At 47.4% G+C, this 16,754-nt stretch overlaps 1 protein-coding gene across 2 annotated transcripts in view; it reads right to left on the reverse strand.

Moving 5' to 3' along the window:
- Positions 1–340: 340 nt before the first annotated feature.
- The window catches only part of LOC115476310 (NACHT, LRR and PYD domains-containing protein 12-like), a 49,042-nt gene continuing 32,628 nt past the window's right edge, over positions 341–16,754 (reverse strand). The window contains exons 6-8 of one of the 2 annotated variants that reach the window (XM_030212609.1): positions 16,145–16,231; positions 7,973–8,140; positions 341–1,711 (exon numbers count right to left, since the gene is read on the reverse strand). In XM_030212609.1, the coding sequence (XP_030068469.1) occupies positions 1,384–1,711; positions 7,973–8,140; positions 16,145–16,231 (583 nt within the window). In that variant the 3' untranslated portion in view covers positions 341–1,383. Of the gene's footprint in view, positions 1,712–7,972; positions 8,141–15,449; positions 15,654–16,144; positions 16,232–16,754 lie in introns of those variants that run through there. The other variant, XM_030212610.1, reaches the window with a different exon arrangement.

A 16,754-nucleotide genomic window follows, 5' to 3' on the forward strand; every position in this document is an offset into this window, starting at 1 on the left:
ATCCTGGTCCTGGAGGCACCCCAGCCAGTCAGATTTTCAGGATATCCACAGTGAATATTCATGAGAGACATTTGCATGCAGTGGAGGCAGTGCATGCAAATCTCTCTCATGAATATTTATTGTGGATATCCTGAAAGCCTGACTGGCTGGGGTGCCTCCAGGACCAGGTTTGGGAACCACTGGCCTATGGTGAAGTGATTGGTTTACTTTACACTATAAGGTAATGTCTAGCTCAGTAGTTGCCAAACCTGGTCCTGGAGACTCCCCAGCCAGTCGGGTTTTCAGGATATCCACAATGAATATCTGCATGATCTCTCTCATGAATATTCATGGTCTAGCCCCTAAAGCAGCCCCTGCTGGGCGAAACTTTTTATCAATAAAATCTTCTGGGTTTCTTATCACCGCGTTTGCTCCAGTGCCTTCATTCCTTTTTGGAAATTGTGAACCATTTGCCAGTTTGTTTTCTGGATCCATCACAAAACCTACCACCCTGCAAACTGCTCTACATCCAAAAATACTCCCCTGATAATTGTCCCCACCCCTAAAAACTACTCAAACACAACTGTCCAAGCCCTGCAACTGCCCTACTAGCCTGTAAACTGCCCCAACTCCCCAATACATACCCACTGCAAACTGCCCCACCACACCCAGCTACCCCCACAGATAAAACATAGGAAGTGCACACACAGAACACAACAGAGGTACACACACATAGGGGTAGAAAAGGTGTCATGAGATGTGCTCTTAATACATTTCACACTTGTTTAAAAATAAGAATGGTGAGATATTCAGAATTGCTTAAGTTGTAAGCCTGCTGGAGCTGAAACATTTAAAATCAACATTTATGGTGTCAGACAGGTTGGAGTCCAGCTGACACTCCTGTGACAGAGCAACTGGAATCTGCGAGACAGGAATGAGGTGGTGGTGAGCAGGATTGTAAGACGGTTACATTAAAAAAGAAATCAGCTCACCACAAGCTGAAGAAAGTCCCCCAAAGTATCACAATAGCACAGAAAGGAGTTGTTGGAAGAAGTTATTTTCAAGTTAAACAAGTTCTCTGGTATGGAGCCTCTTTTCACATTTAGAACCTTTGAAATAATTCCTGTATTAAAAACATCTTTCCATAGTCCAAGCATTTGTCTTCATGTTAATAATAACATTTTCTGCATAAGGATGTTTTATTCTGGCACTGAAGGTAGGTGTTATTATAAGATTTACTTCTGTTGTCCAAGGAATTACCATGGAACCAGTTTGGTGGCCCACCTACTGCTGAAAATGATTAGCCTCAATGAAGTTCTTATGGCCACCACTGAAGTCCTGCCACAATGCCTCAGACATCATCTGAAGACATAGAGATTTGCACCCACTGTCCTTCTGATCTCCTCATCCTCCACCTTTATCAGTAGACAAGGAGCACTGGAGCAGCTGCCTGATCTGGGTCTTCAGTTCCCGGGCCCTCTCCTGCACATCCTCCCCCACAGTCTGGTTGTCTGTTTGCTCCAGTTCCACCAGGATGGAGCGCAGGGCGTCTGCATTCTTCACAGACTCCATCTGCTCAGGGTCGGCCTTAATCTCCTCCACCCAGTCCAGGTAGGCCTGCAGGAGACCCATGTCATCCACAAAACTGCTGATGATCTTCAAGCTTGGCTTCCTCTGGCACAGCTCGATCAGCTGGCACTTGCCAGCCTTGCTTAGTTTGTTGCCCACGATTCTGGGGACAAAAGAAATATGGGCACAAATAAGGCTGGTTTCCACCTTGTCAATAATCAGAGAAACCATTAGAGATGTGCATTCATTATGCACATTCAGTTCATTAGTGTGCCTTACATATTTAGGGTGCAGTAAATCAAATTTTTGTGCATTAACCCAGCATTTCCCAAACTGTGCACCACAGTGAACTTACTGTGTTGTAGCGGAGGGAAATGGGATAAAGTCAAGCGCACGCTGCAGTGAATTCCAGGCCCTGCAAGAGAAATGAATCCTGCCCACCACTGCTGCTGAGAAAGGTACTGCAAATGCTCACTTGACAGTGCCGCTCCTGCTTCAACAGGTCCGAGGCAGCAATTACCACATGCTGCCTGCTGCTAACATGGGGACAGGATGCAGCAAAGGGGAAACTTCTGGGTTAGCGACAGGCACCATCGCTGACAGGGACCCGTTGAAGCAGAGAAAAAATTGTGGGTGGGGTGGGGGAGGGAAGGATAGATGCTGCAGGAGGAATGAGGACAGGGGCGTAGCCAGACCTCGGCGGGAGGGGGACCAGAGCCCAAGGTGGGGGGGCACTGTTTAGCCGCCGACCCCCCCCTCACCACCGCAACCCCCCGCCACTTTGGACCGCCGCCGCAACCGCAACCCCCCCCCCCCCCCCGCCACCGCCACTACATGCACGGTGCAGGATGTAAGGCGTCAGAAACAGATGATCACACAACGAAGGCGCCTGAGTCGACCGGTGCTGAAGAAAACTCTTCGGCTGGCGGGGACTGGGGACCCCTGCCAGCAAACAAGGTACCTGATGTGGCAGCGGGGCGGGGGGCGGGCAGTGACGGCAGGGGGGTCAAATGTAGAGGGGGCCAGGGCATAATCTGTGGGGGCTCATGCCCCCGTGGCCCCACATAGCTACGCCCCTAAATGAGGGGCATAATTGTTGGACATGGGTTATAGGGAGAGAAATGGAGAGATACAGCAAAGGGGTGAAATCTTGTATATGGGGCTTGAGGGGAGGGAGAGGGGCCAGAGAGAGAGAAATATTGGACATAGGAGTGGCAGATTATCCTGGACACATACCGCATGGAGGAGACAGGACATGAAGTGTGGTGAGGAAGGGGGGTTAGAGACCTGTGTGGCTGAGGGGGTGGAGACCTGTGTGGCCGGTGGTGGGGGGGAGGTGTTCCATGAAAAATAGATTGAACACCGAGTGCTGTGAACCAAAAACATTTGGGAACCACTGCATTAATCTATGAATTACGTGCTTGTTAACGCAATTAGCATGTGTTAAAAAGATTTTATTAAAGTGGATGTGTGAAAGAAATGGAAACAAGCCCAATCCAACTAAAAAGGAACCAAAATATACTTGTCCAGTGCATATCTCTAGAAATCATTAATAGGATGGAAGTCTGATATCTTGCCAGTGAATGCAGCTATTGCAGTCATATCCCAATTCAATAGTCAACTCCCATTGTGGGTTACATGAGCCAGGCCTTATACAGGGTCAGATATCAAAACACACTGTACCTGCTATCAGGATAAGTGCTGCTGAAAATCATTACAGATTGCCTTAGCAAATGGTACTGGGTGGAGGCAAAGGATATCTAGTTAGTGCTGATTTTTAAATTGATAATCGGATAAAGCCAGGATGGAAAAATTGCTGTCCTAACTTTACTTGTATAGTGGTTTGAATAACACCACTGTCTGGCTAACAGCAGTGCTGCCTGCTCTATCTGGATTTTTATACCACCCACTATCCAGATAATGGCACTGAATATCCGGGTTTTATTTATACGCTGTGGGTGGGTTTTACATAAATGAATCATCGGCTGTGGAGTTTTAATATTGACCTCATAGTTTTTGCTGGTTGATAGTCCCAGTTTTAAAATCCATAGTAACACACCAGTTGTCAGCAGTCTGTCATGTTACCCCATCTGTTATATCACAACAGACTTTACTCTATCCAGTATTCTCCATTTCTTGGACTTATTATCATTCTCTCCCTCTCCCAACTCTGTATCTGCACCTGGTCTGCTTGAATTCTGTCAGGGCTTTGCTTCCTGCTAACTTTGCTGGTGGTTATGCCAGCTGTCTATTATCCTTTCAGTAATGAAGAAGTTCCTCTGATGTCCTTTGGGTCTCCCTCTCCATGAATCCCTGTCCTGGAATTCTTTGTTGTATGGAAAATGTTTCTGTTGTGTACCTTATTGTTGTCCACCTGCTGTTTGACATATTCTGTCATATCCCCCTTCCCCCTTTTTCTTTCGCAGAGTACATAAGATTACACAGTTTCAACTGACTTGCTTTGAGGCAGACACTTTTCGATTAATAGTTCAAATGTTGATAATGTCACACTTAGACTACTGCAACATCATTTAAGTGGGTTGCAGTAGTATCATTCGGTGTTGTCTTCAGACACTGCAAAATACAGCTGCCTGGCTGATATGTACATCCTCTAAATATGAGAGCACCAGACCATTACTCCGCAAACTACAATAGTTGACAATGGAAGCTGTTTTCAAATTGTGTTCTTTTATCTTTTTAATTTTACATGGTTGCACCCTTTTATACATGCTACCTCTGACTATGCTGTAAGAGAAGAATTATTTATACACTTCAAGACATTCTCTGTCACTTCAATTTCCTTCTGTTTTCGGGGTTTGTTACAAGACTACATTTTCACTAGGGTTTATAATATCAGGCTACAAAATAGAGAAACTTGCGTCCAGCTTGTATTCATTTGTAAAAAAAAACTTGGTTGTTTTTAAAATTATTGATTGTGTAATTTCTGTTATTTTGTATTTTATGCGAGCTTGGGAGTTTGGCCTCCCTTAGTTCTTTTGTTAGCCATGCTGAACTATTTTATGGTATTTATGGCCTACAAGCCTTAACTGTACTATAATGTAATGTAAAACACATAAATTGTTACAGAAGTGATTTGATTCCCCTCAGTCTCCCCACCCAACCCTCAAAGGCATAAACTTAATTTTCCTAGTAAATTCAGTGCTTCTGAAAGGCCCCAAACAGCAAGTTTTGTAAACTAACATCTTCCAAAAGAAAGGATATTTTGGAGAGATAAGATCTGTTATTGTATTTGGGGGGGGGGGGGTTGGCAGATTTCTCTTGATCCCAACTCAATCAGAATTGGCTCCTGATGGCTCCTGTTTGCTTCTGTTTTTATAACTTTCCTAAACACATTCATTGCAATGATGGTCCTTGACTGGAAGCCTTCTATTAATCAATACTCTGAGCTGAAGGGGATACTTCAACAAACTATACTATAAATCTAATAATCCTCTTCTTCCTTGTAGTGGTTTATCACAGTTAACAACAATCTTTTAACACTCTCATAACATATGTGAACACAGCCAGGGGCCGTGGCTCAACTAGATAAGCTAAGTACAAAATAAGGAAAAATTTTGATAATTTTGAAAAGTTGAAAAGTATAATATAAAAAATTCAAACAACCAGAAGGAGGAGGAGCGGTGCCAGTGATGAAAGTGGATGCCCCCAGAAGACGTAGGCTAAGCCACGAGCAGATTGTTTAATCAAAAGGGGTGCACTGTTGAGGCTCCTTTAACCTCCAAAAATATCCTCCCTAGTTGTATTCACATATGTTATGAGAGTGTTAAATGATTGTTGTTAACTGTGATAAACCACTGCAAGGAAGAAGAGGATTATTAGATTTATAGTATAGTTTGTTGAAGTATCCCCTTCAGCTCAGAGTATTGATTAATAGAAGGCTTCCAGTCAAGGACCATCATTGCAATGACTGTGTTTAGGAAAGTTATAAAAACAGAAGCAAACAGGAGCCATCAGGAGCCAATTATTAGATTTACATCTCCTCTAGAATATGGTATCTGCGAAGCCAAGCTCCAGCCAGCGGAAAAGCGAATGATACATACCTGTAGCAGGTGTTCTCCGAGGACAGCAGGCTGATTGTTCTCACGACTGGGGGTTGACGTCCACGGCAGCCCCCACCAACCGGAACAGAAACTTTGCGGGCGGTCCCGCACGCAGGGTACGCCCACCGCGTATGCGCGGCCGTCTTCCCGCCCGTGCGCAACCGTTCCCGCTCACTTGAATGACAAGCAAAATAATGAGGAAAACGCAACTCCAAAGGGGAGGAGGGAGGGTAGGTGAGAACAATCAGCCTGCTGTCCTCGGCAAGGCCTGGCGCATCAGCCCTTCCAGAATCCCTGGAAGGATGGCTCGGAGGCACTCGTCAAGGCCCGCTGTCGGGAAAGGCAGGGGGGCCGGAGTGGGTGCCGGTGCCAGAAGCTGCTCGGGTCCAGGAGACGGTACCGAAGCACCCATGGACTGACGCAGCGACACCTCTTCGACCGAGGGGGAACGCTCCACTCGGCACTGCCATTTCCTCGGTGTTGATCCATCTCTGGAGGCGCCGGAACTAGCAGTCCCGTGAGTCGTGGGCGACCGATACCAATGTTTCTTTGTTTTCTTTCGGTGCCCATCATCGACGCTCGGTGGCGGAGATGAAGAGGAGGTAGAACCCCCCCGGCCTCGAGGGATCGGGTCTGACAGGGTTCGGTCCCGATGGCCCTGGGTAGAGGGAGTGGCTGGGGCCGACTGCCCGCGCGGCCGCTCACCCCCACCGTCGCTGGAGGTCCGGTGGGCCAACGGTACCTGTGCTCCTGGGGTCGATGCCATCGTCGGTGTCGATTTCGTCGACATCAGTACCGGTACCGAAGACCCGGCCGTCGACACCGATGCCGTCGACGTCGAAGGGCCGGCGCAAGTTCCAAAAAGTTGGTCCCGACGAACTTGCCTCGCCACCTGTGTCCGCTTTCGCAATCCGAGACACAAGGTGCACGTCTTGGTATTATGCTCCAGGCCAAGACACTGGAGGCACCAAGCGTGAGTATCGGTTTGCGAGATGTGCCGGCCGCACCGACCACACTTCTTGAATCCACTCGGGACCTTCGAGGACATCGACGGAAAAATCGCGTCGGCGAAGTCAAAGTCGTCGATGGTGGCGGTGAAAAGCACACCCGAAAAAGAAACGACCGAGCGGCCACAAGGCTGCAACAAAGCGCCCCCGCGCTAAGACGACGAGGGGACAAACAAAACTTTTTTTTTTTTTAAATAAAGAAAAGAAAAGAAGCGCGAGCGCACAAAAGAGAAAATTTGCGGCCATCCGGTTTCCGGGGCTGACCAAGAGAGAGACGATAACACGTCTCTCCTCAGCGCGGAATCGAAAAAACTGAGCGGGAACGGTCACACACTGGCGGGAAGGCGGCCGCGCATGCGCGGTGGGCGTACCCTGCGTACGGGACCGCCCGCAAAGTTTTTGTTACGGTTGGTGGGGGCTGCCGTGGACGTCAACCCCCAGTCGTGAGAACAAGCAGCCTGCTTGTCCTCGGAGAATGAGTAATTCCTTAACTCCCAACTCACAATCATGAACATTTCCTAACATATTAGATGATGGCAGGTAAAGACCTGCATGGTCTATCCAGTCTGCCCAACAAGATAAACTCATAGCATAAGGTATGATGTGATCCTACATATTTACACTTGATCTTGATTTGTCCTTGCCATTTTCAGGGCACAGACCGTAGTAGTCTGGCCAGCACTGGCCTTGTTCTCCAACTTCTGAAGTTATCATTGAAGCCCCACTCTAGCACACCCAAATCTGGCCAGCCACGATCAGGGCACAGATCGTAGAAGTCTGCCTGGCACTGGCATTGCTTCCCAATTACTGGTGCCATGTAATCACTACTAAGCTTATTTGCCTTCTACACGTGATTCTTTTGTGTTTACATCCCAGCATTTTTGAATTCCGCTACCATTTTCATCTCTACCACCTCCCGCAGGAGAGCAGTCCAGGTATTTACCACCCTCTCCAAGATAAAGTACTTCCTGACATTATTCCTGAGTTGGCCCCCCTCAATTCATGTCTTCTAGTTCTACCACCTTCCAGTCTTTGAAAAAAGTTTGTTTGTAGATTAATACCTTTTAAATATTTGAATGTCTGTATCACATAACCTCTGTCTCTCCTTTCCTCCAGAAAATACATGTTCAGGTCCTCAAGTCTCTCCTCATATGTCTTGTAATGCAAACCCCTTACAATTTTCATTGCTTTTTTCTGAACCGCTTCCTCTGCTGCATCTAACTCCAGTCAGCCCAGGAAGCAAAACCCAAGATCAGGAATCACACTGGACTCTTCCAGTGAGCCACTGGGTCATCCCAACCTGGTCTTTTACAAGATCCTGGTGCCCTCCACCCCTCCAGGCAGTCGCCAACTCACGTCATGATCCGGAGAGTAGAGTTCTTCAGTAGGCAGGGCAGCATGTTGTCGAGGCCTCTGTCCGTGATGCCAGTGATATCCATGTAGAGCTCCTCCAAGGTGCTGTTGAACTGAAGAGCTTCCCACAGACTCTGCACCCCCTCAGAGCCGATGCAGTTGCCACACATCCTTCGAAACACAAACACACAGAAATATGAAGAATGCAGGTGAGCAGGAAGAGAACACAGAAACTTCAGGTCCATGTGCCTGTCACACCCCACAGGCAGGGCAGGATTAAGGCACAGACAAATGACAAGGGCCCAAACTTTTAGGAAGGACCCTCTCAGATGTGAAATTCAATAGCTCCTGAGGCAGATATTTGCTCTGATGAATCCAATGGTGGCACAAAGAAGCCAGAACCACCATTGTCCACAGAGATCTGTCTGCTCTCCTCAACCCCCTCCCTGTACATTGTTCTCAAGTCAACAGGAGGCATTAGCAAGCAATGTTTCAGACATATCCATCTACTTGCTCCCATGATATAACTGAATTCTACTATTCTTCAAATGTAAGCTACACTGAATCAGAATTTGCTTGTGATAAAGTCCTTTATTTCTAATAATCTTTTTGCTATTGTTTTCAATGGTGTTTGCTATTGTTTTGGGTGAACCAGTATGGCGTCACTCTCCACCTAATGGCTTCAGCCCATATAATGGGCTAGATAGGCTCACCCTGTCTCCTGTTTTATCTGACCTCCTTGGTAAAAAGGGTGGTGTGTGGGTGAGTGCAAGGAAAAGGGAACAAAGATTAGTAAGGGGGACATAGATGGAGGAGTGGGGAAGTGAAAAGTAGAAACAGAGCACATGGGATAGAAGTGGATGGAGAGGAGAGGGGGACATGCTGCTCGTTGATGTGTGTATCTTAATTTTGTATTTGGAGTACGGAAGAAAATTATTTATGTTACTTTTACTAGTATTTTTACTGCTTATAGAATCTGGTTTTCTTGGGAGGGGGTCAAGGTGACTGCGGCATAGCAGGCCTGGGGCTGGGATGGAGGAAATTACTTGAGGCGGGATGGGTTAGCTTCCCCACGGGGACGGGTTAGATTCTGGCGGGGACAGAATCCCAGTGCAACTTTCTAGTGTCATCCTCTGCTCATTTTACTCTGCAGTCAGAATCACACAGATCCTCATTTCTGGGCACTTTAAAATGTGTAAATTATGATGAGGCAGCTCAATGCATTTATTTGTATAAGGCCCACCTGTCTATTGGAAGGTGACAGAGGGTAGTTGTAAATGGAGCTCACTCTGAGAAAGGGGATATTACTTATTGGTGTGCTGCAAGGTTTGGTTCTTGGATCATGTTTTTTAAACATTTTTGTAAGCAATATTGTTGAAGGACTGTTTGGTAAGGTTTGCCTCTTTGCGGATGATACCAAAATCTGCAATAGGGTAGACACCCCTGATGGTGTGGATAACATGAGGAAGGACCTAGCGAAGGTTGAAGAATGGTCTGGATTTTGGCAGCTAAGATTTAATGCTAAAAAAATGCAGGGTCATACATTTAGGCTGCAAAACCCCAAGGGAACAGTACAATTTAGGGGTGAAGAACTTGTCAAGTCTGAGTCTGCAGAGGAAGGGGAAATGTGCCACTGGGTCACACTGTAAGTCTGCACTTTTCAGCTTATTCATCATTGTAAATCCCATGCAAGAGAAGCAACTTATGCATCCAGCTTCTCCTATATAAGCACACAACTGTGGAATGCATTACCAAAAGCTGTGAAAACAACGTACGACCATCTCAACTTCCGGAAACTATTAAAGACCAACCTGTTTGAAAAGGCTTACCCTACCAACCCAACTTAAGTGCCTGAACCCTGCGACACAATGTCATTAAAGCTCGTAATGAACACTACTATATAACTCTTCTTCCCTACGATTCCCAATATGTCTGTCACATATGAACCTTATTCGACTATAACATCACTTTGTATCTGTTTTCTCTACTGGAGCTGGCGAACGCCTTCACGGTACTATGTAAGCCACATTGAGCCTGCAAATCGGTGGGAAAATGTGGGATACAAATGCAACAAATAAATAAATGAATAAATAAATTACTAATGTGCATTATTTTGAGTTAAGCACATAAAGGGCATTTCTATAACTGGCCATGCGCAGTTACACATGTACATGGCACCTTAACTAGCACTTACACGTGTGAGTGTACTATGCGCTATTCTATAAGGTAGTGCGTAAGTGCCTTAAATTGAACTGCAAGGAGATGTACAAATGGGTAGGCCACGGGCTTGTTGCCAAGTGACAAACACAATTGTCTGCCAATTTACATGAGCCATTGACCTGGCGTTAAGTGGTTGCACCTAAGCTTTACACTGATACTCTATAACAGCTTTGGCATGCCCAGATGTCATTGCAGAATTGGCACTCAGTTTGTCCCTAAACTGAGGCACCAAGTTATAGAATTTCCCCCATGGTTAGGAAACAGGCCCCATTGACAATGAGGCTTGTGTTGTTTGATGTCCATTAAATTGCATTAATGGATATTAAGCAGCTTAGGCACATCAGTAACTAGAATCCTCTCTTTCCCTTATTTCTGGCAGCTTCCCTGAAATCCATCACCCCAGGGGTGGACAGTGGTTGGGGCCCCTGAGCAGTAAAGGTCCTTGCCCCCCCCCCTCACCGGCTGCTGCCCACCACTCCACCACTGCACCGCCGCCCCCTCCTGCCTACTACAGACCCCTGAGCCACGGTGGGCCCTCCTTGGTCCAACTTTGAAGGGCCCTGGTGGTCTAAAAGCTTCTTTGGGGGCAGGAAAGAATCCCACTCTTTCCTGCCTGCTGTCGCTACTGTGCCAATACTTCCCACGGTAATCTTGTGTGTCTCTGCAGTCTTGGCAGCCATTTTTAAAACACGGCAGTGCCAGCAGAGTAGCAGCAGCAGGCAGAAAGGAGTGGGATTCTTTCCTGCCCTCACAGAGGCCATGAAACCACCAGGTCCCTTCAAGGTAGGGCAGGGGAGGGCCCACTGAGGCGGGGGGGTCTGCATCATGCAGTGGCGGCAGGCAACCGGACAGAGCCTCTGGGCTCTCCATCACTGCCCGGTTGCCCAAATGGTCAGTCCTCCCCTGTATGACCCAATCATAGATCAGGCACTTGTAAACAGGGTCAGTGCTACTATTATGCAAATTAGACTGTTGCTAGCACACCAAACCAAGGGGGGTGGCAGAAAATGCCCACATAAAGAAAGCCCTGCACTGACATCCTCCATCTCTTTTCCACACCTACCCCCCTACCACCACCACCACCACCACCACCATTACTGCTGCCACATATCTCTGTACCTGTGGCAGCAGCAAAGGCAATAAAAAGATGCATATACAGTACGTGGTTTCTGAACTCCAGGGCGCTGCACTCTGAAAGTCCAGCCACATTCTGCCCCATGTGTTGAGGGCAGGACACAGCAGGGTGTTCAGCACATACATGAGTTTGACACCCTCAAATTGACTTCCTTTCTGTTTTATGGCCATTGTCACTGCCACATCCCCCAACGGCAGTAGCAGTTTGGACAGGAGGAGGATGGAGGGGAAATGCTGGATGAGAAATGAGGGCACAAGGAATGAAGGTTTGCCTAGGGCACCTAATCCTCCACCTTCAAGCAGGGCTGACGCAAAAATAAGCATCCAGGTAATGTTTAGAGAAAATCATTATTTGTAGAGGTATTGAACTTTTTCTGAAGGATATATGCAGAAAATACATCAAAGGTAAAAGTGCACTGTGCACAAGAACTGTCTTTCCCTCAGGCTTCAATTAGTATGAATAGTATTTAAGGACAATTTAATTTTTCTGACATGGAATCAGTGGCGTAGCTACGGGGGGCCACGGGGGCCTGGGCTCCCCAAAACTGGATCTGTGCCCCTGGTTTGGCTGGTGGGGGTCCCCAACCCCCGCCAGCTGAAGCATTTTTTCCAGCGCTGGCCTCCAGTGCTGCCACAATTCCTGCCATGCTCTCTCTTAACCTCACATCTGGTACGCGTGTTTTAGTGAAACTGAGCACACACACACATGCTCAATTTCATTAAAACAAGCATGCCAGACATGACATAAGGAGACGAGAGAGCAGGGCAGGAAATGCGGCAGCACCCGAGACCAGAGCTTGAAAATGCACTTCAGCTGGTGGGGGCTGGGGACCCCCACCAGCCAAGGCATATGCGGCAGCGGTGGTGCTTCAGCAGGTGGGGGTTGGGGATCCCCACTAACGTATATGTAGCAGCAGCAGAAGGTGGGTGGGTGGAGAGCGGCAACCAAAATGTATCCCCTCACTTTGGGCTCTGGCCCCCTCCCACCTCGAAGTCTGGCTATGTCCATGATGGAATATCAAATTTTGACTTGCTGTCCCAGGTCAAAAAAATGATAGTTCAGCTGAGACCTCCTGCCCAACCCAGGTTACCCCAAATAGGCTGATCCAGTTCTTGTTTTGCCTTATTAGTCTTGAATGGGGTAAAACCAGTGGTGTGCTGCAGCCGGTTGTTAAATTTTCTTCCGGCTTGCGAGCCGGTTGTTGAAAATAGCGAGCCGGCTCTGGCTCTCCTCCCTCCCTCCTCCCTCCCTCCGGATCCGCCTCACCGCCTGCTTGTTTCGTGAATTCTTCGGGGCAGGCAGTCTTGCCTGCCCGCTTCCAGCGCTGACTGTCCTCCCTTGTCGATTTGCCCTTTAAAAATGGCCGCCGAGACTTCGGCTGAAGTCTCGGCGGCCATTTTGAAGCGCGAGTCAGCAAGCAAGGGAGGACAGTCGGCGCTGGAAGCGGACAGGCAAGACTGCCTGCCCCGAAGAATTCAATAAACAAGTGGGCGGTGAGGGACCGGATCGGGAGGGAGGGTGGGAAGGAGGAGAAGAATTCACGAAACAACTCGGGAGGGGGTGGCAGGGGGGAAAAGGGAGTCGCTGCTGGGCATGGGTGGATGGAGGGGGTCCCTGGGTATGGGTGCATGCAGGGCAGGGGAGAGGAGGGTACACTGCTGGGCATGGGTGCATGCAGGGCAGGGGAAAGGAGGATCACTGTTGGACATGGGTGCATGCAGGGGAGAGGAGGGTCACTGCTGGACATCTGGGTGCATGCAGGGCAGATGAGGGTCGCTGGGTATGGGTGCATGCAGGGCAGGGGAGTGGAGGGTCACTGCTGGACATGGGTGCATGCAGGGCAGGGGAGAGGAGGGTACACTGCTGGACATAGGTGCATGCAGGGCAGGGGAAAGGAGGGTCACTGCTGGACATGGGTGCATGCAGGGGAGAGAAGGGTTACTGCTGGACATCTGGGTGCATGCAGGGCAGGGCAGAGGAGGGTCACTGGGTATGGGTGCATGCAGGGCAGGGGAAAGGAGGGTCACTGCTGGACATGGGTGCATGCAGGGGAGAGGAGGGTCACTGCTGGACATGGGTGCATGCAGGGGAGAGAAGGGTCATTGCTGGACATCTGGGTGCATGCAGGGCAGGGCAGAGGAGGGTCGCTGGGTATGGATGCATGCAGGGCAGGGGAGAGAAGGGGAGAGAGAAGAAATGCTGGACATGGATGGAGGGGAGAGAAGAGTGAGGAAGGAGATGAGATGAGGGAAAAGGAAGAGAGGAGAAAAACTGCACATGGATGAAGAAAAAAGGCAGAAGCTGAGGACCAGAAATGAAGAAGAAAGGAGGAAAGAAATAAATGGAAAGGAAGCCCTGGAAATGGAGTTAAGAGGACAGATAGCAGCAGAATCGGATACTGGGCCAGCATGATCAGAAAAACAGTCACCAGACAACAAAGGTAGAAAAAAAATCATTTTATTTTCATTATAGTGTTTGGAATATGTTCACTTTGAGAATCAGGTGCTCAACATTAAAAGTTTATATTTATTTACTTATTTATGGCATTTTATCCCACATTAAACGTGAATTAGATTGGAACCTGGGATCATTTAAATTTTTTTCCTGGAGAGAGTAATGCATTGCCCCCCCCCCCCCCCCCCCGGCTATAGCCAGCTCTGCAATTTTGGGGGGGCGCCGAGGTGGACGGGGGGCGCAGTGGTGGACGGGGGGGGGGGGGGGCGCCGAGGTGGACTGGGGAGAGAGCCTGTTGTTAAAAATTTACCAGCACACCACTGGGTAAAACCAGGCTTCAATCAGCTCTTTGGTGTGTCTTGAAAGGATTTGCTAGAGGGAGGGCAATGGTAGAGGAGAGAGAGGGTTCCAGGGCCGTGGCAAAGTCATTAGGAGCTGTATTTTCAAAGAACTTAGACTTACCAAGTTCCATAGGTTCCTTTGTAACTTTGTAAGTCTACGTACTTTGAAAATATGCCTCTAGGTATCCTAGGCAAACCTTCTGCCTTGCACCCCAATTAACTTTCAGGCTCCTGCCCGCCAAGATTTTTATATTAAAATTCAAAATAATGATGACCCTAATACCATGCATCCCAGAATGCTGCTGTAAAAATAGATGGTTGGAGATCATAATTTCATATGTTACCATCTTTGCATTTTATATAAATAAGGGTAATTTTCTAAAGTAATTTCCCTAGATAAATGGGCTATTTGAAAACTGTCCACCCTCCTTGCAGCTAAAAGTACACAGTGATGGTTCTTTGAGTTAACATGGCTCTTAAGATTGATTGTTTCATTAAAATTGCTGCCACCCTAGGCAACCACCTGGTCTGCCTAATGGTTAAGCCAGCCTTGGGGAGGGGGGAGGAAACAACATTGTCACACATCTCATGTGCTGCATCTTTGTTTGACATTATTCTGCTTTTTTATGATTAAGGTACATGTTTTACATCATTCAGCTATGGCTTCCTTAGTTCTTGTTTCCTCACTCCTTTTTGTTACTTTTTACATGGTTGTGAGGACTGGAGTTTCTCCTTTTGTTTTTGCATCTTTTTGTGCCATTGCCACATGTTACCAGGAGGACCACAAAAAGGGATTTGGGAGCACAGGATAAATAGTCAATTTGATTCACTTCATTATTGTCCCTATAGACTGCACAGTGAAGATGAACACGTTGTAGACTGCTTCAGGCAGGAGCATGGAAAGTGGAACAGGAATCTAATCTCAGTCCTAGATCTTTAACATTTACATAAGTAAACCTGCTCTTGTCTCTTTCTGTATATAGACCTTCTGACAATACAGTAACACAGCTCATCCAGTGGAAACAATGTACACACTAGAACATTGCTTTTTACCAGAATAAAACTAACCATATTATAAAAAGCATTGAAATTCTACTGTCACTTCATTAGCAGAAGCCGAGTATGTGCAGGGAGCGCTGAAGTGTAGGAGACCTATTCAGCTGGTGAGGCTTGGACATCCTCGCCAGCAAAGATATGGTTTAATACAACAGGAGGGAGGGCGAATACATGGTCCGCTTAGTCCACCATTGGGATCTCCTCCTCCTCTCCCCCCCCCCCCCCCCCCCCCACATGGACCTCTGGCTACATCACTGATCTGGAGTAACTATGTACATGAAAAGTATCTTTCATACTTTCGGAGTAGCATCACTAACAAGTCTTATTATTTTCTATGCAGTTCCCATCCAGAATCTTCTCTTCCTTTCTCTAGCCCAGTTCACATCCCCCCTTTCTCTCGTCGATATCGCCCTGCCCAGCAGCATCCTCCCATGGTCTCTTCTCAGATGTTCTTCCTCACTTTGCAAGAACTCCAGACCTGTGGCAACATCAATAAAAGAGGAAGTAACTATGAGGCCTGTGAAGCAGCATATGTGTCCCCACCATCACTGTGTTTCCTAGGTAACAGGAAGCCTGTGCTGAAGGAAGGGGCAGGGTAGTATCAGGGCTGGTGAACATGAGCACTGGCTCTTAGACCCTGCATTTATTTCCTCTTTTGTTGCTGCTTCTTTCTCCATGTTGTAGGCTCTATGCAAGTGCCCCATTTGCACCCCAATTTGGAAAAGGAGGGCCAGAAAAAGAAATTGGCAAATGGGTAGCAAGGCATTTCTTTCTTTTTTTGGGGGGGGGGGGGGGGGCGGAAGGTGGAAGCACTTTCCATCCCTGAATAGCCCCTTTAACAACTATGGCTCTTAGCGTATAAGGTCAAAGGTGACAATGGACATATCATTATTAGCAGTACTTTATCAGCCTAAGAAATTCTATTTTCTGGAAGAAGATATTCCAACACAAAGCGGACCTGATACTCACAGGAGACTTTTCACCTGGCAGTCTGGAGACCTCAGCACAGCTGACTCCATGATGGCAGCTTCTTTATTCAGGGAGTTGTAACGTAAACTGAAAAAGAGAGAAAAAATAAGTGCCTTTACATCTGAATATTTCATCAAACATACACTTTCTTTTAAAAATATTCACCCTGAAGAGCTCTGTCTGATTTATGTCACCTTAAAATGTTATTACTCACCTGAAAAAATGCTGATTATAAGTCTGCATTGAAAAGAAGCCAATATTCAAAGGGAGTTATGTGCTGGGCACCAGACATCGCCCGCAAAACTCCCCTAACTAGATATTATGACAAGATATCTGGATAATAACTGCTTCAATCATTAAACAGCCAGATATCGATAAAAAGGGCCAAGCTGCAGGAGCAGTGGAGGCGGCACTGAAACATATCCAGATAGAGGCAATCAGTGCTCAGCACATAGATTCAGCACTGCTAATTATCTGAACAGTGGCGTTGCCAGCGCTTAATTTATTCTGCTGATTGTGCCAGCAGAAATATCAGCCCCTAATCTTTTACTGGTCAATGTTTGTTTTTTTAACTGCTGTCTGCTGCTGACTAAATTGGACTCATATATGT

The sequence above is a fragment of the Microcaecilia unicolor genome, chromosome 8 (genome assembly GCF_901765095.1).
Source record: "Microcaecilia unicolor chromosome 8, aMicUni1.1, whole genome shotgun sequence".
In the NCBI taxonomy this organism is placed as follows: domain Eukaryota; kingdom Metazoa; phylum Chordata; class Amphibia; order Gymnophiona; family Siphonopidae; genus Microcaecilia; species Microcaecilia unicolor.